The sequence below is a fragment of the Eucalyptus grandis genome, chromosome 5 (assembly GCF_016545825.1).
Source record: "Eucalyptus grandis isolate ANBG69807.140 chromosome 5, ASM1654582v1, whole genome shotgun sequence".
NCBI lineage: Eukaryota > Viridiplantae > Streptophyta > Magnoliopsida > Myrtales > Myrtaceae > Eucalyptus > Eucalyptus grandis.
This window is the reverse complement of record NC_052616.1, coordinates 12,858,702-12,869,115: the sequence shown is the minus strand read 5'-3', so window position 1 is coordinate 12,869,115 and position 10,414 is coordinate 12,858,702. Positions and strand designations below refer to the sequence as shown.

At 39.5% G+C, this 10,414-nt stretch overlaps 1 protein-coding gene across 1 annotated transcript; it reads left to right on the top strand.

Moving 5' to 3' along the window:
- The first annotated feature begins 9,510 nt into the window (after positions 1-9,510).
- LOC104435522 (1-aminocyclopropane-1-carboxylate oxidase homolog 12-like) lies at positions 9,511-10,208 on the top strand. The gene is made up of 2 exons (XM_039313334.1): positions 9,511-9,816; positions 9,960-10,208. Exons 1-2 carry the CDS (start codon positions 9,511-9,513, stop codon positions 10,206-10,208), a joined length of 555 nt encoding a protein of 184 aa, XP_039169268.1.
- The last annotated feature ends 206 nt before the right edge of the window (positions 10,209-10,414 follow it).

Here is a 10,414-nt window from a genome sequence, read left to right as displayed (position 1 = left end):
CCCTCCCCACCTTTCGGCGATGGCGTGGAGGCGGCGGCAAGCAAGGGCTTTGCCCTCGCTGCTGGCTACCTTCCTCCTCGTCCTCCTCCTCCTTTTTTATTTAAAATAAATATAAATTATATTATTATTTTGTTTTAAATTAAATTTAATTAATTTTTATATTATATTAAAATCCAAATTATGCCAAAACAATGTCGTTTTGGCTGATTTAGAAACTCTATCTTGGCCAACACCCGAAACAACATCGTTTTGGTGTTGACGTGATAAGAAATTTAATATAAAAATTAATTAAATTTAATTTAAAACTAAATTTATTAAAACATTTTAATATAAAATTAAAAAATTAAAAATTAAAAAAATTAAAAAAATTAAAAGAATTAAAAAAGTAGGCGGCTGAGGGTTGAATTTTTTTGTAAATTTTTTAAATTTGTTGTAAATTTTAAAAATTTTAAAATTTTAAAGTTTTTAAATTTATTTTTTAATTGTTTTAAATAAATTTATTTTTAAATTAAATTTAAATAATTTTATATTATATTAAAATTCAAATTATGCCAAAATGATGTCGTTTTTGGCCGATTTAAGAGTTCTATTTTGGCCAACACCCGAAATGACGTCGTTTGGGGTGAATTTGAGCTGATTCAGCTCTCCGGCGAGAGACATCGGCAAGAAATATTAATATTTTAATTCCATGTATGATTTCCGGCCAATTTCGCCGAAGAGGCACTCAGTGTCCCACTTTTCTTAAAATATGGCACTTAAGTATACCTTTTCGTAAGTTATGACACTTAAGTGTCCATTTTTCTACCAAGTTATGGCACTTGAAAGGTTCTTTTGCCTATTAGAGAATTTGGACTAAAGATAATTCATCAAATGGTTTAGGACTAAATTAGAATAATTGAAATATTTTGCATTAAATTGATAATTATAATTAAATTTAGGATTAAATTGGCATAATTGAAAAGCTTGGGATTGAATCGGATGCGGTATAATATGTTTTTGACTTTGCGGATAATTTTTTTAACAAATGGTACGGAATGATACGTTGTATATGACTAATGGAAGAGGGTGACGCATCTCAATGTGATGAGCGTGACATTGATAAATTGTACATCTGGATTGCATGAAGTTGGAGAATTAATTAATATTTTTAAGAGGACAAACAAAAAGAAAAGTCATTCAAACATTAAAAAAAAAAATTGGGCAAGCAAAAAGAATTTGTTTAAACTAATGCAAGGAATTATGTTGCAGGGACACGCTCCAGATAAGGTTGGAGCCGAAAGCAAACATGGTAGAGATCCCGAGGTGTGCAAAAATGAGGTGATGGAATGGGATCAGCAAATCCAACGCTTGCAAGGCATCCTAATGGGACTGTTGAGTGAGGGGTTGGGATTGAGTCCCGGAAAGCTACAAGAATTGACATGTCCAGAGAGCAGGATGATGGTGGGGAATTACTATCTGTACTATCCCTAGCCAGATTTGATGGTCGGCTTGGTGTCCCACACGGACCTGAGAGTGATCGCAGTGCTCTTGTAGGACCAACTCCCAGGTTTGCAAGTGAAGCACAGGGACGAGTGGTTGGATGCACCGCCCCAATCCTGGTGCTCTAGTTGTGAACATTGATGATGACATCCTTCAGGTAAACTGAGCATTACCAAAGCACCTGAACTTGTTCAAAAGTAACATTATACACTAAAATAGAGATATGATTTACGTGATTTCAATCTTCATAGATCATGTCCAACAACGAGTACAAAAGCACATAGCATACGACATTGGCCAACCCTAATCGAGAGCCAAATGTGTCTATTGTAGTTTTCTACGACTTGAGCAATTTGGATATCTAGCTTAGACTATTGCTGAAGCTTGTATCCTCAGATAAACCTGCAGCTTTTCGGCAATTCACTGTGGGCGCATACTTGAGGGCATTCTTTACTACTGAGTTGGACGAAAGTCTGGTCGATTACTTCAGGGCATGATTCAGAGGTGCATGGGGGCAGAAAAGATGATACAGGCATAAGATTGCTTCTTTGTAGGATTGGAGGAAATACTAGATTCTTCCCCGATATAATACTGATCATTGAGAGGTAGAGTATCTATATCCTATTATATTTTGTTTCTTGTCAAAATCAGAACGTATTTCAAATATAGCTTTCTTGAATGTACTCTAAAAAAATAACGTTCTCTATCATGTAGGGAACATAATAATACAGCGCCTTTTCTGCTTCACTGTAACCTAGCCTTCCTTCACATATAATATTCTTCTAGAAAATTATATATTTATCACTATCAAATAAGTCTTATCTCTTCTCTTAAAACAAATACTATATTATTAGTGTTACCAACAATTTAAAAAAGAATGCATATAGACAAGCTTCAAAAGCGCTAATTGAGTGGCTAGTTTAGATATAAAATAGAGGAGTTAAATGGGTGAGTTCAAATGAATATAAATATCAAGAAAGAAAAGGAAAAAAATTGAAAATATACATGAGATTTCACCTACATACCATTCACCAGTTACAACCAGGGAGGGGCAAGCAAAGGTTCTCCTTTATTTATCTTTGGGAAAATTCCAAATGAGACCTCGAAGTGTCTTCATTTTTTCAAATAAGAACTTGAAGTAGACCTCGTTTCAAAAGAAGGCCCGAAATGGTCATATAAGTATCAAAGAAGGGATTGAAATGATTATGATTGTTTCAAATAAGAGTTTAGCCTCACCCGCTTGTCGGTCGGCAAAAAAATTCTACCGACTAAGGATATTTTTGTCAAAACACAATATAAAATAAATTAAAATTAAATTACATTAAAATTAGAAAGATAATTTTTTTAAAAAAGAGGAAAAATACAGGCGGGAGGGAAGTAGGAGGGCTCCTCCTCCCTATGGTCATCGCCCCATTGCCAATGGGGCGCGGTGATATCCAACGAGGTCATCGGCGCCTTGACAAGGGCTGGCAATCCTCATTGACCAAATGCAAGGGTCTCCATCCCTCCTGTGTGTGTTCCTTTTTTCTTTTTTAATTTTTAGTTTTTTTTTTGTAAAGAAAAAAACAAAACAAAAATTACAAAAAAAAAAAAAAAAAAAAAAAAAAGGAAAAATTAAAAACTCAAAAGACAAAATTGCCCTTCATCGAAAGTAAGTTTAGGCCTTATTTGAGACTAATATAGCCACTTTAAGTCCTTATTTAAAATAATATTCAATTCATGCTCTTATTTGAGAAAATAAAAACAATTCCGACCCTTATTTGAAATAATATCCACTCAGACTCTTATTTAAGAAAATGAAAATACTTGACCTTTATTTGGAATTTTCTCTGTATTTTTCTTTTTATATAAAAACTTATAAAAACTTATCTTAATTACTTGTTTCACCAAGAATCTTTTCGGAGAAAGTATCTTTCATCGAAGGTTGAATCTTAAACTTTTTTTCTTTTTGTATATAGGGTCCCATGTCCTTTCGAAAAGGAAACGACTAATTCTACTCTAATGGCGATAACAATAAATAAAGATAAACTCAATGGCCTTGTAGAAAATTGCAGGATAAATGATGACTAAAGTAAATGTAAAAAGCAGCAAATAACAAGTGTATTGCATTCTCTGTCAAATTTTTCGGTCCTTTTACAGCCACTTCTCTTCGGCTATTTATGGCCAGATAAGGAAAATAGCTCTCTCGACATTTCAAATAATCTCCCGAATTCTCGGTTCGCTTTCAATATTTGTACTATCTCATCCACGAGGTAGATGATATTGAGTGCTTCGGTAATTGATATCCTACTTCTTCGGTAACTGGCTCTTTCCTATCTTCTTTTTCCGAATAATTGTTGATACCGAGTTGTCGGTGACTGTTTTTTTTTTTTTTTTTTTGACGAAAGTAGGATTTCATTACTATTTAAAAGTCCGAGCGTGTGCAAAGCAAAGGTATCGGTACAAAGTAAATCCTAGACCCGTTAACGGGTGGGTCGGGTCGGGTTTGGGTCGGGTCATAAATGGTCCGACCCAAAGCGACCCATTTAACCCGTTTATAATCCATTTATTGCAGTACAAATTTTTTGACCTATACCCGACCCAACCTATACTCGACCCATTTAATAAAACATAAAAAGCTTTTATATATATATATATATATATATATATATATATATATATATTAAAATGGTATTGCTAACATGATTTTATACAATACAAATTTAAAAAATAATTATTTAAAAAATCAATTTTAATTATTTTTTATTTTTTAAAAATTAAATTTTTAATTATTTTTTATTTTTAAAAAATTAAAATTTTAAATATTTTTAATTTTCTTTTTCTCTTTTCTTTTTCTTTTTCTTCTTCCTCTTCTTTGGCTGTCGTCGGCCACGGCGACGACCGGCGACCGCCACGGGCGGGCGGCTCGCCAGGCTCGCCGATCTTGGCGAGCTCGAGCTCGCCCCCTCGCCGGATCTGGCGAGGTTGGAGCCTCGCCCGACGCGGCGAGTTCGAGTCTCGCCCAATCGGCGAGGCTCGGGCCTCGGCGGACGTTGACGAGGCCTTCGCCTCGCCCGGTCCGGCGAGCTCGAGGCTCGCCGGCGTCGGCGGCTCGAGCTCGCCCCTCGCCCGGTTTGGCGAGGCTCGAGCCTCACCGACGCCGGCGAGTTCGCGTCTCGCCAGGATCGGCGAGGCTCGAGCCTCGCGGCGTCGGCAAGGCCTCTGCTCGGCCGATTCGGCGAGCTCGAGGCCGCTCGCCCAGGCGAGCTCGAGGCTCGCTCGGCCTGGCCGCCGCCATCGCCGCGCCGACAACCTAGAGTTAGAAGAAAGAAAAAAATAAAATAAAAAATAATTATAATTTCGATTTTTATAAAAAAAAAAAAAAATTGTAAAGTTAAAGAGAAGAGAGAAAGATAACGAGGTTTTGAGTGAAAAATGAGTTGATAAATAGGTCATAAATGGGTCGAGAGCCGACCCATTTAAAACCCATATATCTTAGTGTTTACCCATTAAAACTTATTGTGGGTGTTTTATAAGATAAAGCTTGACCATTAATGACCCAATTAATCATAAATGGGTTCATAAATGGGTTGCACAACCCATTTAACACCTCTAGTAAATCCAAAATAGTAGAGGGAGGGTTACACACCCAATTCTTAGGAAGAAAACGCAAACGCTGAGCTTTAGCTACCCAATCAGCCACTCTATTGATATTTTAACTACAGTGTGCGAGAGTCAAGCTTGAAATATTCTCCAACTTGTGCTTGGCCCGGTCCACGAGAGGTTGTACTGTCCAGCTTAAGTCTGTGGAATATATAAGACACTTTCCACTAATATTCGACAATCAGACAAAAGTACTATTTCTTTTTCTGGGGAATTTGGGATGAGCGTGGAAGAGATGAAATTTAGGGTTTCAACCAAGGCTACGACCTCCGCTTGTTCCGCTGAACTTACCTCGATATCCTTTGCAAACCCATCTCGGATTCGGCCACATGAATCTCTGCAGATACAAGCTACCGAAGCTCGAGCTCTCAATCGCCTCTGCTGAGAAGTGGAGAAGGCTTCTGTCTTGACGCTGTTGTGGGCATGGCTGACAGTCGGATCTGGGTCCCGTCCCTCCTCTGCGTCGTAGCTGTGCTGGTGGGTCGGGCGCCCAACCTGCTCTTCCGATACGGAAGTCCTTCCCTCCTTCGATTGCATCTGCTAAGGAGCAGAGGAAGCTCCTGTCATCGCTCTGTTCGGGGCATGGCTAAAAGCCAGATCTGGGTTGCTTCCTTCAACAGCATCGCTATTTTGCAGGTGGATCGTGCTCCCCTTTTGCTCTGCCGATTTGCAATTCCTTCCATCTTGGATGCTTCTGCTCTGCTGCTGCCGTGATGGAAGATCAGATCTGGTTGATCTGAGTTTGTGATACTCCACAGCAGAGGCGCTTTTCAGGGGACGCTTCCCATAAGAAAGGATGGCATCTGTACTTTGCAGCACAATGGGTGGCTTTTCGCTGCAGATCTGGAAAGAGGGTGGTGATTTCAGTTGTTCAAATCCATTCCCGGCAGGAGATCCGATGTTGCGTTCTGCAACCGCAATGGCGGTATATGTTTCGTCGCCAGTGCCGCGTCTCAGAAGGGGAGTTTCACTATCTGGGACGACATCTCTACTGCTCTGCTCAGTCGGGCGATTTGTACGATAGATCCGGGAGGAGTGTGGCGTCTCCAACGGTCATAGTCGTCGGTGACTATGACCGTTGCGATTATGGCCTTATCCGGATTTCCTTTGATAGACACGTCTTCTGGAAGCCTAGTGGGCCCATTCGGTTCCTGATAGCCCATGAGGACAAGTTCTAGTGTCAACAATTACTTTATCAGATTAGTGATTGGATAAGAACCATTTCTTACTTAACCCGACCATTTATAAGATGACCTTCGATAAATTAGATGTTGTTTTAAGCAAATTATTAGTATATTATTTAGCTTTTGGTGTCTTAAAAGATGAAATTTCATAAAATAAACTTAAATTGCACTGCTATATAAAGTTATATCAATTTCCTCTTTAGTATATATCCGTCGGTTCTAAACAAAAACACTTCTCACTATTTCTACTTATATATGTTTTGCTACGCGGTGTTTTTCTCCATCATGTAATAATGACAAACGTTGTCGAAACCTTTATAGCCCCACTCTATTAAAATTCTAACTCCGCTTCAAGTTTTATCCATAAATAGCTTATCCGTCGAAATCCATAAATAACTCAAACACCTAAGAATTAAACTGTGAAGCTCGATATGAGATGGGTTAAAATAAACAATTCCTCAAATGAGTTAATGCACGATGCCACAAGTTTGATTTCGAGGAGTTCAACCATTAAAATCAAAAACAGTCTCGGATTGTTTCATGAGAAAAGGAGTTGGTCAGTGAAACCAAATTACATAAGATTGGAATTTTATAAAACTTTTATAAAACCTAATTGTCTCGGATGACCAATAAAATTGTGCCACGCCAACATTCTTGCATTAGTATTTTGTATCACGTACAAACATAGTTTAGGTGTATAATGGTCATGGCACACAAATATTAGAACTTTATTTATTTCGCAAAAAATGTGACATTCTTTGAAAATGTTTTTCACGAAGTTATTTTTCAAGAAAACAACATTTCTTTTGTGCTTAACTAAAACCCAAAAATAAATTAAAAAATATTTTTTGCCATTTGGTATGAAAAATATGATTTGATTTTCTTAGGTAAAACTACCAAAAATTTTGAGTTATTAATATTTCTTTCTTTTTTCTTTCTCCTTCCTCCACCAATTGTTGGTCGTCGATCACAGTGAGGGATGAGCTTGCTAATTTCAAGCAAAGGCTCCACCTCGCCAAATTCAACGAGGCCAATGAGCTCGAGCCTCACTAACCTTAGGCAAACTCATCCCTCGCATATGGTTGGTTGTCAGCCATCCTCGTGGTTGGAGATCAGCCAAGGAAGAAGGAAAAAGAAAAAAAGGAAGAAAAATAAATAAATAAATAAATCAATAAATAAATCAATTTTTTAAAAATATATAATTTTATTAGAACGATTGCTTCATTAACCACGAGCCTAAGCCAAAGTGGCAAGATTCCATGCATTGCCTTTGTGAAACCGAGCTTGAGTACCAAGGATCAAAGTTCGGGGATTGGAGACTCGAGCATGACCTTTATGGATCCAGATTTGGATGCACATGAACCAAGACTTCTAGCCCAATCTCACTGGATTTGAGCTTAAGCACTAGAGACCTAATCCTGAATGCTAGGTATTAGTGTTGGGGTTTCTATACCAAAATATGAAATTTCAAGTTCAAGCGCCAATATCTTGTCATATTTTCCAAAAAAATCATTTTCTTGAAATTAATATAAGTTTTCCATTGAATCATTTTTCTAAGCGAACCAAACGCCAGAAAATGAGGAAATTGTATTCCCGAAAAATATTTTTCACAAAACAAACAAAGCCTATAAACTTATTATTAACTTCCTGGCCCCTCGTGTTTCTCCACGCTAAGCTCTTTACCCATCTTGTGCTTTTATTTTGTTGTTAATATCAAACGCTGTAAAAAAGAAAAAGACACTCTTTTTATTCCATAAGAGCCATGGTTTCCCCTTATCTCCGGTTCCAATCCTATCTTTTAGGAAATGGAACAATAGTGCTAAGCCACTAGCCAATTTTTAGAGATATTAATTCGCCCTGGTGAAGAGGCAGTACCAATCTTCCTCCCCCGAAAAAAAAAAAAGAAGACCATCGTAATGCTACAGTTTCTCTATAAATTTGGAAAAACATATAAAGATGTCATAGAATTGACAGGAGCAATAATAACTAATAATTGAACAGTTGAAATATAGTTGAACGACTAATCATCAAAACGACGCTTTAAAAACCTGTAATTTCCCCTTTTATTAATAGAAAAAAAAAAAATAGCCTCGCGTAATCGAGATGCATTGACTCGTAAGTTTGTTCTCTCATTTTTACGTTGATATTTCCATCGCGTTCTTTATTCATATCACTCCACCACACGAATACGGCATCTTTTTTTTTTTTTAACAAAGAGCGTTGAGAAAACCGACATTATTTCCTTCTTTCGTAATGCCATTCAGCACGCGACCGCGGGGTTTGGTTTTTGTCGAATGAATCTGGGAAGGAAGCTGTCTCTTCCTCTCCCTTTGCCATCGCCTCCTCGTCCTTCCCTTTCTCTTTCCTTGCAGCACGACACTCGCATCCGTCGAACCAGAAACTCGGAGTCGATCCATGGGCGTCACCGACACCGGCCGAGCCCAAGAGGTCAAGCAATTCGACGAATCCAAGCTCGGAGTCAAAGGCCTCATCGACTCCGGTCTCACCTCCATCCCTCCCCTCTTCATCCACCCGCCCGAGACCCTCTCTGACCTCGGGCCCGCCCGGCCCAGCTCCGACTCGATCCCCACACCATCGACCTCTCCAGCTGCGACTCCGGGCACCTTCCCTCCGTCGCCAAGGAAGTGGGGCGCGCAGCTCGCGGGCTTGGCTTCTTCCAGGCGGTCAACCACGGCGTGCCGGCGGAGGTCCTGGACCGGACGATCGCTGCGGTGAAGGCCTTCCACGAGCAGCCGGCAGAGGCGAAGGCGAGGATCAACCGCAGAGAGATGGAGACTGGGGGTCGCGTTCTTCTCCAACATCGACTTGTTCCACTCCAAAGCGGCTAGCTGGAGGTAATCAACGAAGCCACTTCAATTAATTTCGTTCTAATTCATGAATTTGATTATAAAAAGATAGTAATTTGCAAAAGCTGAATTACCATGTGGGATTGGGTCGAGTCAAGTTTAGAATTTTGTAGGGAACTAGAAAAGGACACGAAACGATACATCATATATTGAGAAATTACACAGGTGGATCGCAAATTATCAGGGAATTCATTCTTGTTTTAGTTTCTCACGGGCACAAACAAAAGAAGAATTCATTTATAAATAAAGAATTAGGAAAGCAGAAAGAATCAGTTCAAGCAATGCAAGGAATAATATTGCAGGGACGCGCTCCGATAAGGCTGGAGCTGAAAGGGGACATGGAAGAGATCCCCGAGGTGTGCAGAAATGAGGTGATGGAATGGGATCAGCAGGTCCGGCGGCTAGGAGGCCTCCTGATGGGATTGTTGAGCGAGGGGCTGGGATTGAGTCTGGGCAAGCTACAGGAATTGACGTGCTTGGAGACAAGGGCCATGGTGAGGAATTACTATCTGTACTGTCCCCAGCCCGATCTGACGATCGGCTTGATGTCCCACACGAACCTAGGAGTGATCACATTGCTCCTGCAGGACCAGGTTGGCGGGTTGCAAGTGAAGTACAACAATGAGTGCATGGATGTGTCTCGGGTGCTCTGGTTGTGAACATCGGCGACATCCTCCAGGTAAACTCCTGTTGAGGACTAGGGGTGTCTCTAAAACACCCCAGTAAGTTAAAAAGTTACATTCTTCAGTGAAACAGAGATCCATTCACGTGATTTTTGTTTTCCTAGATCATGTCCAACAATGAGTACAAAAGCGTGCATCACCAGGTGTTGGCCAACCCTAACCAAGAGCCACGTGTGTTGGTAGCAGTTTTTTGCAACCTGAGCAATCGCGAGAATGAGTTCAAACTGTTCCCAGAGCTCATATCCTTAGATAAACCCGCTGCTTTCTGGCAATTCAACCTCAACGAGTACATGAGGAGATTCTTCACGAAGGAGTTGGAGGGGAAAAGTTCGATAAATTACTTCAGGGTATGAGCAAGAGGTGCATAGGCCCAAAAATACTTCCTTGTGGCACTTAAGAAAACACGTGATTCTTCCCATAAATCCTACGAATCGTTAAAACATATGGACTATTTATATTGTATGATACTCTGTTCTATTATTCAAATCAACTTATTTCAAATATAACTTTCATGTATGCACTCCAAAAAATCATTTTTTTTTCTATTATGTTTTACATG